Source organism: Pantherophis guttatus, chromosome 7 (assembly GCF_059756535.1).
Source record: "Pantherophis guttatus breed Tessera chromosome 7, ASM5975653v1, whole genome shotgun sequence".
NCBI lineage: Eukaryota > Metazoa > Chordata > Lepidosauria > Squamata > Colubridae > Pantherophis > Pantherophis guttatus.
Window position 1 is genome coordinate 25,895,260 of NC_142069.1, and position 21,730 is coordinate 25,916,989.

At 38.7% G+C, this 21,730-nt stretch overlaps 1 protein-coding gene across 4 annotated transcripts in view; it reads left to right on the forward strand.

Annotated features, from left to right (window-relative positions):
* The window catches only part of ABTB3 (ankyrin repeat and BTB domain containing 3), a 213,661-nt gene that overhangs the window by 159,556 nt on the left and 32,375 nt on the right, over positions 1–21,730 (forward strand). For all 4 annotated transcript variants that reach the window (XM_034402676.3, XM_087873814.1, XM_034402675.3 and 1 more), the window contains exons 4-6: positions 6,409–6,561; positions 14,128–14,293; positions 16,886–16,975. In XM_034402676.3, coding sequence (XP_034258567.2) covers positions 6,409–6,561; positions 14,128–14,293; positions 16,886–16,975 — 409 coding nt within the window. The remainder of the gene's footprint in view (positions 1–6,408; positions 6,562–14,127; positions 14,294–16,885; positions 16,976–21,730) is intronic.

The following is a 21,730-nucleotide window of genomic DNA, read 5'->3' on the forward strand; positions in this document are numbered from 1 at the left end:
AGTCATCATATTGCACCCAATAATCTGGGTTGTCATTTAACAACCTCGGAAGAATGGAAGGCTGAGTCAACCTTGAGGCTGAGTCAACCTTGATCCAACCTGGTAAGGATCAAACTCCTGGCAGTGAGTAGAGTCAGCCTGCAATACTGTCTTTTAACCACTACACTACCATGGCTTAAACTTAGAAAATGCTTTATATCAAGGGTGTCAAACCTTGGCAACTTTAAGATCTGTGGACTTCAACTCCCAGAGTTTCCCAGCCAGTCAGCCGTCTTCAGAAGAGTGGCCTGTGACTTTTAAATGCAGATCGACTTCTGAATCTAGTCCTGATGCGTTTGTTCAGAAGACAACAAAGTCCATATTTTGGACAGAAAGGATCACTGGTTTGAAAGAGGGGTTAAAGAGGCCATCTATGTCAAAATTGGAACAGCCCTCTCTCAACAGAGGGGGAGAGATATGGCATTATCTATCTCCAATCTACAACACAGTCCTTTCAACAGTTCCAAGAAGAATTTGCACCACTCAGGTGACCCTGATGACACAGATAAGCCTCCAGGTGACCTTAACAACCTGCTAAAAGACCAACTGTCTGCAAGGAGTATACATCCTTCCATTCCACACCATTCAGTCAGAGCTGAAGAAGCTTCTTGGATGAGAAGCAAAACTTCTTCAAAGAAAAAACCAGAAAGTCCAGTTGTCTTTGGGACAACCATGACCTGGATGACTGAAAATCTACATAGACGTTTAGCCAAAATTGGACACCCCTACTTTATACCAAGACATATGATTGATATATCTAATTCTGTGTTGTTTACATCAGGGATGTCCAACCTTGGCAACTTTAAGACTTGTGGACTTCAACTCCCAGCAAAGCTGACTGAGGAATTCTGGGAGTTGAAGTTCACAAGTCTTAAAGTTGCCATGGTTGGAATCCCCTGATTTACATCGACTAGTAGCAAATCCTCCCTCAGTCAGACAGAAGCCCTTCTCAAATACACCTAAGATGTTGGAGACTGAATGGAAATACATTTCTTTCTGCTATGATCTGAAATAGGCAGATGGAGCCTCAAGTTTTTAAATTTTCTGTACTAGGTGCTTCTCATTTGCTTTGTACAATAGGCTTCTTGATCCAGCTAGAAGGCAGGATTTAAATGTTCCTACTTAATCTCAAAGTACCTAAGCAAGGTAGTTCTTGGATAAGAGACTATTAGGACATCCCACAGTTTTAGGCCAGAAAACTGGATTCTGGAGTAACAGATCACTTTTGTATTATTGCCAAGAAGTTGAGAAGTTGAACTTTTACTTTTATCTTTTTCAACCTTACTCTCTTCTTGCTTTACTTTAGCAGACAAGCAAATTACTTTGCAACTTTGTATAAAAATATGTATATTTATGAATAACCTTAAAAGGTTTTCAATTGGCCAATCTCATTTTGATGGCTGAGCTTTACCGCACAATTTTCTCATTGTTCTTACAGTAGTCACAAACTTCAAAAATCTCTCAAACCAGCTGCGTATCATCCTTTGAAACTCATGCTACTCCTTCCCAAGAGACAGACCAAAGCAAAGTTATTCTGTTCTTGTGGCTGAGGGCTTTTTCATTGGACAAACTGCCTACCTGCCAAGCTAATATCTATTATAATTACACTGAATTAAAAGAGAAAAAAGGCACATTTATTCCAGGGGTGAAATGCTCCCGGTTTGGACCGGATCACGCGATCCGGTAGCAATGGGGGCAGGTGGTTCGGAGAACCAGTAGCGAAAATCCCTGCCCCCCCCATTGCCCAGCTGAGCCGCGTAATCATCAGAGGCTTTTTTTTAATTTTTAAAAGCATTTTTTCTACAACCTCTTTGGCAAAAAAAAATGCTTTTAAAAGTAAAAAAAAAAAGCCTCTGATGATCGCACGGCTCAGCTGGGATCATCAGAGGCTTTTAAAAGCATTTTTTCTACAACCTCTTCGGCCGAAGAGGTTATAGAAAAAATGTTTTTAAAAAGAAAAAAAGCCTCTGCCAATCAGGCAAGTCAGCTGGGATCGTCAGAGGCTTAAAAAAAAAAAAGAAAGCCTCTGCCGATCAGGCAACTCAGCTGGGATCCTCAGAGGCTTTTAAAAGCATTTTTTTACAACCTCTTCAGCCGAAGAGGTTGTAGAAAAAATGCTTTTAAAAGTTTTTTAAAAACATTTTTTTACAACCTCTTCAGCCGAAGAGGTTGTAGAAAAAATGCTTTTAAAAGTTTTTTTTAAAAAAGTTGGCCACGCCCATTCAGTCATATTACCCCCCACCACCAAGCCATGCCCACAGAACCGTTAGTAACACATTTTACATTTCACCACTGATTTATTCCCTTGAAATGTTTGTTGGGCTAATACGTTTTAAAATCTTCCTGAAATGAAAGTGGTGGGTGGTCTTTGTTTTTTTGTCTTTTGCTTTTTTGCTTTGCTGCTTCTGTCTTTGTGACGGACAAGGAGAGGGTCAATTGTTGTTCAAAGAGCACTAGAGTGTGATTGTAGGAGGGTGTGAACTTAGCAACTAGCAGCACTGATTGAATAGCTGCATAAGAACAAGCTCAGTAATCAGAGATAGTCATTGGATATGACAAAACAAAAGTTAAGCTAGTGGCCAAGTTCAAGGGCACATAAAAATGGATGGTGTTTGTTTGCATTGTTGAGGGCACTATCTTGAATTTTTTTACCATACTTCGGAAACATTCCTCTTAGTTGGAGAAAGGATGTACTGAAGATACTCTCTAGAACACGGGTGTCAAACTCACCGCATCACGTTGCCATCATGTGACATTTGTGACTTTTTCCCCATTCACGGAGCTGGGGGCAGGCGTGGCCTGCATGTGATGCATCCGGCTCATGGGCCGCCAGTTTGACACCCCTGCTCTAGAAGTTTAACTCTAGGCTCTAATCTAGGATCTCCAAATGGTGAGAACAAGGTGGGGAAAATTTCTGTTGGTTTTAAAGGTAGTTTGAGATTTGCAAATAGATTACATAGATTACAGATTATATGAGCCAAACCTTTTGAAGAAAGATAACCACATATGTTATGAACCTTGCAGTTTAAAACTATGCATAAAAATAAAAACTTGATTTAATCTTGTTGCTTGCTAAATAATTTACAGATGTAGCCCTAAGTTCAATCAGACTCTCCAACATATTAGACATATGAGTTACATTTTTTATTTTTAGCATTCTCATGTTTCTTTTTTGTTCTTTACTTCCCCGTAAATATATAGAATTATTATTAGCCCAAGAAGTTTTAAATAGATTTAAAATTTCAAATCCATTAATGACGTTAGGAAACAGTAAATGGATACCCACTGTGTATCACCCTGAGTTGCTATTCAGTTTTTGCCCAAATGGTGTATGGTGTTTGATTCACTTGCTGGTATTGCCTGAATCCATCCATCCTTCCTTCCTTCCTTCCTTCCTTCCTTCCTTCCTTCCTTCCTTCCTTCCTTCCTTCCTTCCTTCCTTCTTTTTTTCTCTTTGAATAGGCACCTCTGAATCAGTGGTGGGATTCAGTCAGTTCGCACCACTTCGGGAGAACCGGTTGTTAACTTTCTGAGCAGTTTGGCAAACTGGTTGTTGGAAGAAATAATTAGGACAGAGAACCAGTTGTTAAATTACTTGAATCCCATCACTGCTCTTAATGGTCTGGGAATGACTCCCCATTTCTGGAAGTGAAATCTTCTGGAATGGGAAGTGATCCGCAGCACTCTAGATGTAGTCTAGCTAATTGAAAGGCTGTAGGAGCTGCTGAAAAACAGGAATAACAATAGGAAGTTGAATATGACAGTCCATAGTGGGAAAGAATTAACTAATGTTAGTCATGATAGAACACAGGAATCAGTCATGAATCAGTCTTACTTTACTGATTTTTGTCAGGTTGCATGTCAAACCATGATTTATAGAGATGTTTCATAGCACACTAAAACAAATCCAAAGTAACCACAGTATCTTGTAATACAGTTTGTGAATCATTATGTCCAAGATGGGAGGAAACAGTGAAAAGGATTTGAATGGGGAAGAGGGAGTGGTTGGGTCGCATATCGAGGAAAACTATAATTTATTTTAAATGGGCTCAGGGCTCAGACATAACACTCAGCAAGCAATGCCACTGTGAGAGGTGCAGTATGAATAGACTGGAAAATTAGGGATCTCTTGCTAATTGTGCTTTAGGCAAGACTAGGAAAAAAACAGGGAGAAAATATGCAGTACAGGTCGTTTTCGACTTACAACAGTTTTTTAATGACTGCTCGATGTTACAGTGGCACTGAAAAAAGTGACTTATGACCATTTTTCACATTTACAACCCACAGTCACATAATAAAAATTCTGATGCTTGGCAACTGGCATGTATTTATGACGGTTGCAGTGTCCCAGGGTCTTGTCATCCCCTTTTGTGACCTTCTGACAAGCAAATTCAATGGGGAAACCAGATTCACTTAACAACCGTGTTAACTAATTTAACAACTGCAGTGATTCACGTAACAAATGTGTTAAGAAAAGTTGTAAAATGGGGCAAAACTCAACAAATTTCTCACTTAACAATGTAAATTTGGGGCTCAGTTGTTGTCGTAAATTGAGGACTACCTGTTCTTATCTCAAAGAGGCCTTTGTCCCAGAATGCACTGTTACTAAGATCAAATAAAAATAGTTAGACATGTACACATAAACACAGACATATATAGACAACACACACAGAGTCACACAGAGACCTCCCCCCCCTCTCTCCCTCACACACATGCACGCACACACATACACACACACTTTAACCAAACAAGCAGAGCCATATTGGTGTTAGAATAACTTCTGAGTGATTAAAAACATTGTGTAATTCAGTTAAATACTGGTACTTTGGTCCAGAAAAGCAAAATTTCCCAAGGATTTTGCAAACTGTGATGCTGCTAAGAAATTTTTGGTAAGGGAATTCTTTCTGAGTAATGCATACTGTAGTATCTACAGTACTTAATTCCTACAATGCAGCTCCTACCAGCGAATCCTATCATGTCTGCATTGCCTTTGCCTTTGCCTTCACTAGCTAAGTTTCAGCAGGAAATTTCAGCATGATTAATTAGACAGTGAGCTAATAAGAGGTATTGACTCAGCTCATAATTAGTCTGGACATTTCTAACTGCAGATTATGCTGCTAACTATTCAGCTGCTTTCCTTTGCATCATTTGTCATCACATATTTATTGTGATCCCCAGAGTGTATCGTATATTACTCTCATGCCATATCACCAGATGTTTTTTACACAGGCTGAATAGGCAGAGTTTAATAAGCTGCCTCTTTGGAGTCTGCAAGATATGTCTGTGTGCCTCCCTTTTAAGTAGCTAGATCAAGCCCTAAGCCTTTCTTTTGAATTCTGCTTGTATTTTCTGTCCTGCTCTCAAATCCTGTATTGGTAATGACACAGTGGATCGTCCTCCTGCCAAAGGTAGGACAGGTTGCAGTTTGGGAATTAAAAGAAGAGACTACTGAATTCTGACAAAGGAAACTGGTGGCTATCATTCTGAAATTTATTTTATTCCAAAGAACTTGCTCCGGATTGCTCCAAACTTTAAAAGCAAGATATCAGTTATTCATGGAAAATATTGCAACCTTCTCAAGATCATTGGTTTTTTAGTATCAGGCAGACATGTTGTGTTCGGGACACTGAATATTAACATGTATGTTAACATAACACACCTTTCAGAGTTAATACTCCATCATTCTTTCTATCAGATTGGTTGAGAGGAAGGAGGGGGCTCTCCTATTACTCTGGTTCTTTGTTTATATCTGAAAAAGAAGCTTTGATAAATACTACTTCTCTTTACTCTGTAAAGTAAATGAGTAGCTGTTTTGACTATGAGTGGGATTTAAGGTTTTTTTTAATATGGAGTAAAAGCGTGCAAATCCCAAAGGAAATACAGATGGATTGGAAAATAAAACAGAGACTCATGTGCAAACATTTGGGAAACGTTATTACAGGGAAAGGAAGCCAACTTCCATAGAAGAAAAATCATACTTTTTATATTTTTTATAATTTAATTATGTACTATTATTTTTTAATAACCAGAGTCATTGAGAGTTGGGTGGCGTACAAGTTGAATAAATTATTGGTGCTAGTCCATTATATAATAATAATCATAATGATCCCAGGTTCTTGGGAAAGATTTGATAAATGGATAAAAATACCAGATCCAGTCAACATCTGGCTGACCATGTGACTAATAATAATAATAATAATAATAATAATAATAATAATGATGATGATGATGATGATGTAGCAGTAGATAATTATTGCTATTATTGCACTGTTTGCTTAACTGCATTGTTAAGAGCTTTCAGCATGTCTGAGAATCATGGACAGATTGTGTCTTGCCCAGAGAAACCAGGTTCTTTGTTTTGCTTTGCAGGCCGTTTATCGTGCTGCCCCCTCTGATGGAATGGATAAGAGTTGCTCTGGCTCACGCCGGGCACCGCCGCAGTTTCTCAGTGGATAGTGATGATGTACGACAAGCAGCCCGGCTTTTGCTTCCAGGAGTTGACTGTGAACCTCGGCAGTTAAAGTAAGTCTGTGCAAAGCAGTGGCATGATATGATGAAGAAATTGCTGTGCTGTAACAACCCAGGACAAGAAGTCAATTGCATATGCAAATCCGAATCTCTTTACATTTTTTTTTAGCCGTTTCACAAAATGCATTTTTTTTTCCATAGAGCAACTGAATCTGTGAGACTGTGCTTGCATGTTTACCTGGATCAAGCCTTAAGCCCTTCCGTTTGAGTTCTTGTTTGTTTTTCTCCTGTGTTATCAGATGGCATTCTTCTTCCGAGGGACTGGAGTGCTCATCTGATTTAGCTCAGTCTTGCTGTGCCTGTTTGCAAAATTTGGAGCTGCTGCTTCAATGGCTGTAAAATCGCTGCCTTCCTCTTCTTTGCTACAGCTACGGCCCAATTTGCACTTAGCTCCTGCTATAAGAATTTGCTTTTCGGCATGCTGTCTCTTTTCAGAAAAGATGCAGTGTTGCTATTAGTTTGGCTTATTTTTAATGTAATAAATAAAAGGCAGCATCGCATCTAATAATTTCATAATGCTACTGTACCTTTTATATGTTGGGTTTTATAAAGAAGGCTGTTGCCATGGTTCTCACCTATGTGGAAGTTTTTTAAAAAAACATAAAAGTTGGTGTATTTTGCATTTTGAGAGATTTCACCCCCTGCTCTCCTTACACAAGATGACCTGGTGTTTGGCATTAAGAATCTGTCAAGGCAGGAATTATCATGTGGTTGCTGAAGACCCTCAGAGCAAAACAGAAATGGCAACTCGGAGGTCGTCTTTGGAGACCAGTGATTTCAACCCCAAACAAACATGGACATTTTTGTCAAGATCTTCACAGTCTGTTACAAGATCTCCCTTCGCTGTATGAGAAAAGGATTATCTACTGTGTATATGTTAGCAACATATACACAGCAACATTTCTTGTATCAAATGGATACAAATGGATGAAAAAAGACTTTTAATGAGGTTTTAAAGCATAAGACATAATATATGAGTGTTTGGGTTGCTTATTTATTTATTTGTTTGTTTGTCAAGCATGTATAAGATAACAGATATAAGTATAAACATGATTATGACTACAGGAAATGGATACGAATAAATGGAGACAGTAGGACAGGGATGGTAGGCACGTTGGTGCGCTTATGCACGCCCCTTACAGACCTCTTAGGAATGGGATGAGGTCAACAGTAGACAGTCTAATGTTAAAGTTATGGGGGTTTGGGGATGTAACCACAGAGTCAGGTAGTGCATTCCAGGCATTGACCACTCTGTTGCTGAAGTCGTATTTTCTGCAATCGAGTTTGGAACAGTTTACCTTAAGTTTGTATCTATTATGTGCTCGTGTATTATTGTGGTTGAAACTGAAGTAATCATTGTCAGGTAGGATGTTGTAGCAGATAATTTTGTGTACTGCGCTTAGGTCAGACCAAAGGTGGCATAGTTCTAAGTTGTCTAAGCCCAAAATTTCAAGCCTTGTGGCATAAGGTATTCTGTTGCGAGCAGAGGAGTGGAGGACTCTTGTGAAATATCTTTGGACTCGCTCAATTGTATTAATGTCTGATATGCAGTGCGGGTTTCCAGACAGATGAGCTGTATTCTAGAATTGGTCTAGCAAAGGTTTTGTATGCCTAGTTTGCAGTACAATATTACCGGAGAAGAAGCTTCACAAGATTAGGTTAACAACTCTTGATGCCTTTTTAGCAATGCTGTTACAGGTAGCTCTGGCTCAGTGTATTATACACTGTATGTATTATGGTTGTTAGTTTGTTGTTATTGTTTTGCTGTAACCTTGATGTTCCTTAAGTCACCACCTGACAACTAGATACAAATTAAGGGAAACAATAATGTCAATAATCTATTGTGTTTTAGTATATGGTGATTAAGAACTCTTGTTGTTTTTGTGTCTTTAAGTCAGTGTTGCCTGCCTGGACTAATCCCTGCAATTTTCTTGGAAGAGGCTGGCCATTGCCTTCTTCTCAGAGTTGAGAGAGAGTGACTGGTGTAAGGTCACCCATCTGGCTTTGGGTCTAAAGTAGGCTAGAACTCAGATTCCCAGTCTTTAGCCTGGTGCCTTAACCATTTCATCGAAATGACTCTTCAGTTGAGAGCTGCCCCTAGAGAAGGAGGTTGTGGATTGCATTGCATTGAGTGAATCTGTGATGTCACCAAAGTGGGCAAGACTGGATCCAGGACACTGGATTAATTTCTCTTTTGATTTCTCTTTTGAGGAATAATCCTGCTTTTGTTTTATTTTATTTTTTTAACATGTTGGGCTTAAAAGATAATTTATACCATTTTAATGGTCATTTTCTACTGAGAGAGGAAGGAAATCATTCTCAATAACATGTCAGTGTTCGGTGCCATAGTGTTTGGGGTCAGCAAGAAAGACGTTTGGAACTTGCATTGAGATTGCAGGCTACAGGTTGCCATTCCTGTTTTGTCTCCATGTACATACAAATATAAACACACACACTCCCTCACACATATACACACACACATTCTCTGTGTGTGTGTGTGTGTGTGTGTCACATGCTACTACAAATCCGGGGTAGGTTCCACTTACCTTTACTACCGGTTCGCAGCGGAAGAACACATGTGCAGATCACCCATGATGATGTCGTGGTGGGTGGGCGGAGCCTCCCACCAGTTTTACTACCGGTTCTATAGAACCGGACCGAACCAGGAGCAACCCACCACTGCTACAAATCTCGGAAAAGTCCAGCATAGCTACCCTGAAAAAAAAAAGAGTCACCACTCATAGCTTATAAGTGGTGAACTCTGAAGCTAAGTAAATAGTCAACCTCAGTTTTTATTTATATTTCAGTTAAAAAGTTTAACCTCTTTATTGTTTATTGGGCAGTCTGTTACTGTAGAATAAACAGAAATTTGCCAGAATTTTGCTTATTCCTAATATATACAATTATTTATGAGAGCTTGGTGTCATATTCATATTCCAGAAATCCCTTATTCAGATTTAGTTCTTTTACTAGAATGAGATGAACTTCTCTCCCACTGATCATGATGATGTTGTGGCCAGAGGCCGGCCGTTGCAATAAATTCCAAGTTTCTTTGTTCTTTCTGACAAATGAAAGGAAACTGTTTCAAGGGAGATTTGCCATTCCTCAATCAGGAATGTAACATTTATTTATTTATTTTATTTATTTTAATTTGATTTATATGCCGCCCTTCTCTGGAGACTCAGGGCGGCTTACAATGTGTTAAGCAATAGCCTTCATACTTTTGTATATTTATACAAAGTCAGCTTATTGCCCCCACAAACTGGGTCCTCATTTAACCTACCTTAGAAAGGATGGAAGGCTGAGTCAACCTTGAGCCTGGTGAGATTCGAACTTACAGTAATTGCAGACAGCTGGTGTTAATCACAATGCTTTTAGTCTGCTGAGCTACCAGGCCATTCAACATTCCCTTGCTTTGAAGAGACAGTCTGTGTTTCTTGCTCTTCCTTCCCAGCTGTTATCCTATTGTAAGCATGCTGGTTTGATAAAGAAATCCAAATGTTGTAATACTCGCTTGCCAAATAATACACAATTGCCACCATGCTTGCATATATCCTCTCTTTTTCATCTTTTTTCCCCCTCTTAACTTGGTGAACAGACGTTTGTGTTTAGGCACAAAGGGTTGGATCAAAACAGTTGTCACTGATGGCTAAATACTGATTGTCTGGCAGTTGTCTATGCTTTGGTATTGACCAAGAAGACTAAGTCTTGAGTGGTTTAATAGTCTATAGAGGAGTTACAATGATGCTGTCATAAGCCCCAGATAGACAGTGATTTAGTAGGATTTGAAGGTGATGGATCAGTGTTTTAGAATCTAAGGATGGAATGTACTTGGGTGACTCAAGAATGGAAAGAGAATAGAATATAATTGCTATATATTTATGAAAAAACACATATGTGCCTGATTCTTTTATGCCTTCCACACTTCCTGAGAGTATAGTTTGGGTAGATATAATGAGCAAGCTGAAAGTGACTTGGGAAAAGCATTAATACAAAAACTAGGCAGAACAATAAAGTAAAATAACACAGAGACAAATAATACAGGAAAACAATATAGTTTTCTCCAAATTACTTTCAATACCCCTTTCGTATGCTTCTCTCCTTGAGTGTCCTTGTCCGTGTCTTGAATTTTGACTAATTCTCTAATTTCAGCTGTGAGAGCTGCAATAATTAGGGACAAAAATATCACCCCAGCGTGTGGCTGTAAACAAACTCCTTGACAATCTAGCAGTCTCTGATGCTGATGATTCCAGAGGATGAATAGGATTTGAAAACTTACTTGATAGGAGATTTGTCTAGATATTCTTATGTTTCATTGCTCAGCCCGACATGCAATTTTAAGACTTTCTGAATTGAATCAGTATAGCAGAAGATGGTGAACTGAAGCTGTTCCGCAGTCTCAATTTCCCAAATATAATTTGCTTCCCCAAACAGTTTTGTCCTACCAGAAGAAACAAGACACCAATATATTTCCTTAACTTTTATGAAGTCTGTATTAGATGTATTAACTTACTAGAAATTATGTTCAATGCATCTGGAAGGCACTAAGTTGGAAAAATATTGTATGGAAGCAATCCAGTGCATGAAATGTGCATCATCTTGTAGGTCACTTGGGCTCTTAAAAATAATAAAGGTGAATTTGCTTTCATTCTGTTGCAATTTTCCTGCATAGGTCAATTATAGTCATTGTAAGAATTAATCTAAATATTATTTTAGCTGCATGTTTCTTGCCTAGGTTGTCCTATCCTACAGACACCTACCCAGATTATTAGTGTGACCATTAAGTGAACACTGGGTTTGTAAAGTGACCACCATAGTAGTAAAGCCCACAGTCAAGCAAGCCCATTGTTTGCTATGTGTAGGAGATTATTAGACTGAGCCTGAGGGAGGGGTCAAGGGCATCATTAGTCTCGAGTCCCACAAGAGATCAAAGTCCAGCTCACTTTGAATTCCTTTGATTCTTATCTACCACCAATTTGCTTTGACAGTTAGTAGATTAGATTCTTGTAGAGAGCTTAAGATTGCAATAAACCTATATATTCATTTGAACTATATATTCATTTGACTCCTGATTTCCTGCATTTGACACAATAGAGTGTTTCTAAATTAACTCTTTTCAGTATCAGAGGTTGATTATATTAACATCAATTATTTTTGTATGTGATAGGAATTCATAGGATAGGAGTTTTGGAGGCAGTGTATACTTTCATAACAATGTTTTGGAGTTCTTTATTAATCCTCTGGACCTGTTATCACCGTTCACTTTGGTCTGGCTAAGCCAATATTGAAATTTGGTTATCCTTTGCATTGCGTAGGTGTGATTCTGTGGCTTCAACTAACAAGAAAAAGTGGTTCTTTTTCCTGTTAGTTGAAGTTTTGTTTCACCTTATCTCCCAACATCTGGATTCAAACCAGCCTCTTCCACTATATTATCCCCCCGTACAAGGTTAATATTTTATTGCTGGAGTGCCCAATGTATATGGCTTGTTCAGAAATTATATTTCTTCTCCCTAGTTCCAGCTACTATACTAACACACAATTATGGTTTTAATTATTGGGAAAAAGAATAACCTATATGCTTTTATTTCACCTTTGGAAGTCACTGAGGCTTTTTAATGGCAGAGAGCAACCAAGAAACCATTTTCAGGCTTCAGAACTTTTATTTACATTTTTGCAGTCAACCTTCCCCAACATAGCTACCCGTCATATATTGATATGATCTGCCTTTCAGGGGTGGCTGAGATTTACAGTGACAATAATTGCAATCCTGTTTCAAAGAGCTTTGTGAGGATTCACAAGATAAAAATTGTTCATGGTATGGAAAGGCCCAGTGACTGTGAAATGTCAAGGCAGGTACAGAACTATTTATATTTAGCAACATATAATCACAAAACTGTATGCTCTAAGAATTCAAATTAAAGTAGAAAGCTATCCTAAATCCCAATATTATAAATGGTCTGATTTTGAAAATGATCAGGGATAAGATGTAAAAGTAGCTATTTAGAAAAGGAAACAAAGATCACTTTAAAGACAGTGATTTAATTAGACCAATTAAGGGTTTATGAAGTGATTTGCACAGTTACAGTTTTACATCAACAGTCCATCAGTCAAAATGCTTTTACAACATCTAAAAAAAGGGAAAGACAAAAATTATAGTCCTTGATAAAATGTAGGAGGTCTGCAGCCCTGCAAGAGGGCCCCATCAAGTGCAAAAGTAATATTAAGGAGCCTCAAGGGCTTTCCAAAGTCATGCTGTAAAGAAGAGGGAACAATAACAAGATTGCTGGATCCCATGTTTGGTATAATAAAACCTAGCTGTTAACGTTTACCTGTTTCCATCCTGTTTCCTTCCTTCCATAAGAGATAGAAAACAACAGTGACAGCAACCAGGCAGACTTTATGTTAACAGACTTGATGTAATTTATTATGTTTATTATGAAAGAATTGTTAATAAGAGGCCAGATCTAGAACTGTCATTAGAAATTAAAGGAAATAGCAGTTGTATATGTTTAGAGCAGGGTGTCAAACTCGAGGCCCGCGTGCATCTCACCCCCTGCTCTGTTTTCACTGGCGGAAGGCTAGCAAACCAAACTAAAAGCAAAACAAAACAGAAGGAGAAATGTTTCCCCTTTTACATTTGAGCATCCAAGAAGGGACAGGAAAGGAGAAAGGATGGGAGAAAAGAAAAAGAAAAAGAAGAAAAGAGGGGAAGAAAGAAGAAAGGAGAATGAAGAGGGAAGGAAAAGGAAGGAAGGAAGGAGATTATAATGAGAGGGAGGGGTGGTCTGAGGGTCCTACTTAGCATTTGGCCACCACAGATGCCCCCGACATGAGTGATGTCGAGCTGGCCACGCCTACCCTGCCCACACCACCCTGTCCACACACCCCTCCCCCCCGAGGTCAAACACAACCCTGATGTGGCCGTCAGTGAAATCGAGTTTGACACCAAGGCCCCTTCCAACTCTGTTACTGTTACTGTTACTCCTGCTCTATAGAATCACAGGTTGGAGATGCTACTTGGCTGAATGCAAGACTGACATTTTCCTCCGCTGATGACTGTCTATCCTTTAAGTGCTACCATTCTACAGTCTACTTTTTTCTCATCAGGTCAAAAAAAAAAAAAAACCAAAAAGGGGGGAGATTTTTTTCCAGCTCTGGGAACCAGTATTTTATGATGGAGAGCCTCACCTTTAGCCCAAATCTATTTGACCATAGTCTCTGTCTATTAGCTCTAATCTATCTGAGTTCCTGCTTTTTCCTGACAATTACTGGGCTCCTTTAAAATTTAAGTAACAATCAAATGTGACAACTGCAATTCTATATTAAGGGAAAGAAACTTGGGGCAAAAATGTAGCACACCTGTCTAGAAGAACCTGGTAGGAATAGTTATAATTTTGGGATGAGATTTCCTCTGAGTAAATCCTCCTTGACAGTTCGTTATTCAGGTTGTTTGTTGCAATGGCAGTGTATGTCATTCAAAGGCAAAATGTGGCTGTGGAAAAAATGAATGGCAAAAATCTCTTTTGAAAGAATTTTCTAACTCTTTCCTTCGATTCACAGAATTGATGACTGCTTCTGTGCTTCTCGGAAACTGGACGCAGTGGCCACAGAAGCAAAATTCAAGCAAGACTTAGGGTTCCGGATGTTGACCTGTGGCCGAACAGATCTGGTCAAGCAGGCCATATCTTTGCTGGGGCCTGATGGAATTAACAGCATGAGTGAACAGGTAATAAAGAATTATAAACCATGTAGAAAATAAAAGACTTTGCTTTTTTTTAAAAAAAGTTTGAAATTAAATATTAATTTTCCGAACAGCTTGAAACAAAGTGCTTAAGGAGAATGAGTTTCTTTTACTCGGTTGGGTTGCTTATGTGGGGAGTTTATTATAGACATATTTATGATCAGTAAGTGGTAACATACTTAAAATAGCACTTGGGAGCAACTGTACATCTCTTCTTTGTGACCACTGAAACTCAAGGAATCTCACAGCCAAATAAGAAAGGCAAGATTCCCTGTTCTATTTTCACCAATAATAAAATTGTATACATTATTCATATTTGCTTTTAAAATTTCTAAAGAAGCAAAACAAAAACTCTTAAGAATCCTGAAACATTTAGGAAAACTTAGCCCTACCAAAAAAAGAGAGATCTCTTTGCAGAATGGAGGCAAATTACTTTTTCTTGCTCCATTCATTTGTTCTCCCTTTGGAGCATGCACCTCTCTTTAATACAAACAAACATCAATTCACATTTTTGTGTAATAGTAACAGTAACAGAGTTGGAAGGGGTCTTGGAAGTCATCTAGCCCAACCCCCTGCTCACACAAAAGACCTGTACTAGGGATTCGAACCGCCAAACTGCTGACCTTTCTAATCGACAAGCTCAGTGTCTTGGCCACCTGATCTGCCTAATGATTAACTCTCCCTTCTTGACTACATTTGTGCCTAATATTGTCAAAGAAACATTAATCACAAAGGATACCTTGATGAGCGGGACAGAATATTTCAGATTAATATAAATTTATTTATTTTATTTATTTATTAGTCATATTTCTATGCTGCCCACTCTCTGAGGACTCTGGGCGGCTTACACCAAAGACAGTATACTAAATAGCATATTGCCCCCAACAATCTGGGTCCTCACTTTACCCATCTCGGAAGGATGGAAGGCTGAGTCAACCTTGAGCCGGTGAGATTTGATCCGCTGATCTGCTGAACTAGCAGTCAGTTGAAGTAGCTGCAGTACTGCACTGTAACCACTGCGCCACCTCGGCTCATTTTCTGCAGCTAGAAGGCTCTGTAGTGAAGAGTCAGTTAATCTAGTTTTCTTCCAAACAGGACAGTGTTCCCCTAGAGCTAGGAACTCTCAACAGAGTGGCCTAGCATTTCATTTCAAATTAAATCAGTATATATTAAAGGCATGCATACCAAAGCTGCTACTTCTCCAATTGCAGTTAATACTTTTGGCAATTAATATAAAGTTCCAGTCTAATCTATTAAAATAAACCTGTTAAAGTCTAACCCGTGATGGTGAACCTATGGTATGTGCGCCAGAGGTGGCATGCAGAGCCCTCTCTGTGGGCACATGCGCCGTCGCCCCAGCTCAGCCAGATGGTCGTCAGATTTCCAACACCCTGGGTGGTGCGCGCACATGCACACAGGCAGGTGGGCGCCTTCCGGTTTGGACACTGTGCCTAAAAGGTTTGCCATCACTGGTCTAACCTGTTAAAATAAAATAACAACATAAAATTGATGAAGGACTGCTCTGCAAAATAAATGCCCAATATTTTATTCTTTGTAGGTAACAGTAGAGTGGAGTCCAGACTCCATAAAGATCTTGAGATTAAAAACCTTCATCTTGGCAAAGAAGCTTTACTCAAAATTTAATAAACAGCTTTTTAAAAAGTATGCTTTACTGGTAGTCCTCGATTTACAGCTAATCATTTAGTGACTGTTCAAAGTTACAATGGCACTGAAAAGGTAATTTGCATCCAGTCCTCATGCATAACCATCGCAACATCTCCATGGTCCCATGAGCAGCAAAATTCAGGCACTTGGCAACTGCCATGTATTTGCAATGTTTGCAGAGTACTGGTGTCATGTGATTGCCATTTGTGACTTCACCGCTGGCTTCTGACAAGTAAAGTCAATGGGGGAACTAAGATTCACTTAACAACCACACGATTCTTTTAACAACTATGCCAAAAAAGGTGGTAAAATCAGGTATCACTCACTCAACAACCGTCTTGCTTAGCAATGGAAATTCTGATCCCAATTGTGGCTGAATGTTGAGGCTGAACTGCCTGAACCCATTTTGAACATCTCACATCTGTTTTTCTAAATAAAATCTGGGGGGGAAAAGTTTGATGAAATAAATGAGCAAACCCAGACATGCAAATCAACTTCATATTTCATAAGATTATCATTTGATAATCATGCACCTCAAGGACATTTCTTGTGGGATTTTTTTCTGCCTATAATGCTAGTGATAAGATTAGCTGCATAGTTGAAAATTGAAAATCCTTTCAATTTTTCCTCACATATCAAATAAAACTTGTCTAAATCAAATAATATCAAATAAAACTTGCCTGAATCAAATAATATTAAATAAAACTTGTCTGAATTAAATAATATCAAATAAAACTTGTCTGAATTAAATAATACCTTTGTGGATTGATAGGTATTTGCACATGGTCTAGTGTCCTGCTTCTTGTATTTGAGCCCTAGTCTGGTCACTAGGACATCACCTTGTGATCCTGAATGAAAGATCATAAATCAAAGACTATAAATCAATGATTATGAATACTGCTGTCCACACAGGGTATGACTCCATTGATGTATGCTTGTGTGCGGGGTGATGAGGCCATGGTCCAGATGTTACTGGATGCTGGAGCAGATCTAAATGCTGAGGTGAGACTATTCTTATGATTGCATCTGTTCTGTGAAGACAGGTTAAAAAGCAGGAAGCCAAAGACAAGGGCACTCATGTTTTAAAATGCTGCATGACTTTGTTAGAACAGCTAAAATGTCAAATCCAGATTTAATCTTTTTTTGAACCATCTTCAGGAACATTTTTACCCTCTGATGCATGAAGCGCTCCCTCTCTTTAATAATGGTTTTTGCATACAGGAATGAAAATAGAATCCTTGAAAGCCAAAAGTAATTGAGCAAAACAGCAATGCTTATCCAGCAATGACATCAAGGCCTAGTACTTCCTGGTGCTAAACCCAGTCCCCTATGACAGTAGTTCTGCACCTGTGGTCTGCAGATCCCTGGGGGGCTGTGATGTAATCACAGGGTGTCTGCGAAGGCTTTAAGAAATGTTATGATTTAAATCTTGACTTAAGTCTTGGGTGTCTTTGGACATGTTCTGTGGCGAAGAAAAAGTTGAGAACCGCTGCTCTATGTTGTCTTCCAAATGTATCACTTCATATTATCGGTATTATTATTTAATGATCTTAACATTGTAGTTCCTAATTTCTTAATTAGATTCATCCAATTTAATTTAATTTTTTAAAGTTACTGCACTATCATCTACCAGGATCTTTTGATGGTTTTATAGTAAGCCAAAACCAAACAAGCCATCTAATATCTTAGCATGATATCCAGATCAATCCAGCCTAATTTGGGCTTTAGACTATCCTTCTCTTTGATTGGGTGCTTCACTGAAATTTTAAGTCCAGAAATTTTAAGCTCGATCAGTTCACTAAGAAGTAAGCCAACAAAAATCTTGCTGGTGGAACTGTGGTCACAAGCTACAGAATTTGTCTGCATCAGTATTTTTATGGCGTAATAGCTGCATGTACATGGTCTGGTATACACACTTCTTTCATATAAGCTTGTATTTAAACCCTGGCTTAAAGTGGCTTAAACTAACATCGAGCTCCTGAACAAAATATGGCTTATATATCAATGAATCAATCAACCAAACTGACATTTTATGCAGGCAGAGAATGGACTGAACTAGCCAGTCAGTCAGTCAATAAAGAATAAAAAAGAATAAATAATAAAGAAGCATCTCATACAAAGCATATTCATCCCCACTCTATGTTATCAGTGCCAAACATGGACACTTAAAATAAAACATAAACAAAAGTTAGTCACCACAAAATGAGATGTTTGAGGAAAACTGTTGGGGTGGCCAGAAGGGAAAGAATTGGCATACAACCAATCTTAAACTACATACAAAAAAAATATGGTAAGTGGTTTGCTCACCTGGAGAGGAGGTCATGGGATTCCATGCCATATAAGACATTCACAAAAAGGGGAGAAGGTCGAAGAACACAAGGTAGACCAAAAAGAAGATGGAGAGACAACATCAAAGGCACACTATAACAACATCAATTAACAAAGGTTGAGGCTGCCGGAAGAGCAAGAACCAGTACATTTTATTTCCTCAACACCTGAAGCAGTAAAAGAGGAAGTGAAGAAGAAGAGGAGGAGAAGGAAGCTCCATTTGTGGAAAAGGGGCACTTTTCAACATCCAGCTGAAATGAGATGCTCTTTCTTTTGTACTCATAATTTCTGTTTCTCTTCTGCATCCTGTGGAACAGTGAGCTTTTTACAATCTAATAATTTTTGTGTCCTTGTTCACAAGGCTCTTTGGCAATATATATAAAAGATAATCATATGAGGGTGAACTAATAACATAATTTCTTCTCCTTTATCATAAGTTGCCCATTGTTCCATCATTCTGCTTATAGAGCTCCTGATTACATTTGCCAGGGTATAATTTGGGACAAATCTTGCAGAATCAGTTCTTTGTAAGATTTATAAGTCTAAAAGATTCAGAAAAATTGGGCCAGGATGAAAAACATGATGCAGCATTTTTTTTGTTTACTTTTTAGTTTGCCTAAGGCTACCCACAATACAGTGAATGAATAGTAGCTTGTTTCAGGGGAAAAAATATGCTTTCTATTGCTGATAGTGCAGTGAAAACAGCAAGACTTAATAATGGGAGATTTATTAATCTTTGATGGCTTCACAAACTTTGTGAAACATTGTAGACAAGTGACAATCTTCATATTAAAGTAATATATATTGAAGGCCAATTGAAGATAATTAAATAGGGTGTAAACATAATTTTCATTATACAAGGGGATACTGAAAGGCAGATAAGGAGAATGGAGGAAAGGGTGGTTGAAGTTGATTTAATCATGCTTTGTTGTAAATCATGCTTTGCTACTTGCAGAAATTTTGATGGAGAAGTGGGATAGATTAAGATAAGGTAAATGCGGTCGTAAAATTCTAAAATAGGACCCAGTGCTGGGCTTTTCAGTTGTTCTCTAAATGTCTTTGGTTTGTTAGCAAATGAAAATTGATGCAATCTGGTTTGCCATTTGTTGAAATATTTAAAATTGATTTTTTTCATGATGTTTGTGCAACAGAGTCTCTGGTGGAACTCTTCATTGAGAAATGGAGTAAAATTGGGATGGGAAGAAGAGTGCCTTTTAAAAATAGACAAGATTTTCTCTGGTGTGAAAAATTGTTATAGCAGTCTGAAAACCATTACCTTTAAAACTTCCTATAGCGTTGCATTGCAATCTATACTGAAGCAGCATGTTGATATCAGAGAGCCTTGTCATTAACTGTGGTGGGATATCTGCAATGGGACAACATTCATTTGTAACCTTCAAGCCAACAAAAGCTTATTAGCAAACCATGTCATAGAAGGGATTAAGGGGGCATTTGTGTTTTCGTAGGGCTGTTTATAAAAGAAGGGACCGAAATCCTTTAGCTGGGTGATACTAAGTACTAGTTATAAAGTCATATTTATTTGTACGAAAAAAGGTGCAGTGGATTCTGAAAGAGAGAAAAAGAGCCAGTTTGGTCTAATAGTTAAGGCACCAGGCTAGAAACCAGGAACTGTGAATTCTAGTCCTACTTTAGCCATAAAAACCAGCTGAGTGGCTTTGGGCCAGTCACTCTCTCTCTCAGGGTTATTCTGGAACATGTTGTGGAATTTGGAAAGTGATGGAATAGATGTATAATTTTAACCTTTGTTCACATGGTATAAAGTTACAAGCTGGCAAAATCAGAATTTGAAAAAGTAAATCTGGGGGGCAGCCAAAAATATTTTTTGTTAAAGAAGACAGTACTACCTAGGTTTTTTTAAATATATGTATTGGACTAGCTCTTTATTGATATGCAGGAAAGTTTATCTCATGTAGTCAAGGTTTCATGCTATTTTAAAAACTTGAACTGTGCATTATGATAATAGGTTTTTATATGTTTTGTTTATTTGTTTGCGGATTAGGGTTTCTTAGGTTAAAAAAATAATTGTGAGGTGTGAAATGCAGCAATTTATATCTTTTTTTATGAGTTTATGAGATGCAGCAATTAGTCTGTTCAGAATTTCAGATACCTCTGTGTTATGATGTTACTTCTTGTCTTGGAATAGGCTGAAGTGCAGATAGCAGGCATTATTTCTGCTACTATTATTTTGAAATGTTTTTGTATTGAGCTGGTGAGAATTTCATATGAGAACTAATTTCCAATACATAGTCTTTTTAATTTCCTGGTCTAACCTTGAAATACTCTTAAGTAGCCTGGCATGAGACTATTCCTGTGGGAAGCTGACATTTGTAGGCATTCTTTTTTACATGTTCTAACAAATAATCAATTGCAGCTAGTACAGTGCTGTGTGTGACAAGTTTACAACTGATGATTGACTAGATAGTAGAAGATTGTTTTCTTGCCAGCAATCAAATAGCGAAAACTATAGAGAAAAAATTGGGACAGTTAGTTCAATATTCTAAACTTAATCTAAATCTGCTGAAGTCAATCCTCTGCTGTTTAGGATGGCCAGCAGAACAAGAAAAATTTACACATTGTATAGAACCATGATGGCGAAACTCTGGGACGTGTGCCAGAGGTGACACACAGCGCCCTCTTTGTGGGCACGCAAGCCGTCACCCCAGTTCAGCTCCACCGCACATGTGTGCACGCCTCCCGCTGGCCAGCTGGTCTTTGGATCTCTGCTCTGTATGCGTGGAGCATGCGGGAGGGCTGTGTGCGCATACACGGGGAGCATGCGCAGGGGGGCAGGCCATGTGCGGGAGGCGTGCACACATGTGCAGGGGCGGGGCGTATGTGCAGGGGCCACACATGCATTGCATTTTGGGCACTCGGTCCGGAAAAGGTTAGCCATCACTGGTATAGAACATGGCACTTCCCCGCCCCCTGCCCCCAACAATATGTTCTCAGGGAATTGTTTCAGGCATCATATTAAACTATCTTTAATGTTAACATTAAAAGAGCCGAGGTGGCGCAGTGGTTAGAGTGCAGTACTGCAGCTACTTCATCTGACTGCTAGTTCAGCAAATCAGCAGATCAAATCTCACCGGCTCAAGGTTGACTCAGCCTTCCATCCTTCCGAGGTGGGTAAAATGAGGACCCAGATTGTTGGGGGCAATATGCTATTTAGTATACTGTCTTTGGTGTAAGCCGCCCAGAGTCCTCGGAGAGTGGGCGGCATAGAAATATGACTAATGACTAATAAATAAATAAATATAATTCACAATCCTGACTATAGATATATGTTAACTTTAAGTTAAAGTTAGCTATTATATAGTTAAAATTAAGTGTAATTTGAGGTTCAGACTGGAGAATGGAGTATGGCAAAGAGCTGGGAAGAATGAGAGAAAAGCCATGGAGCTTTCAACT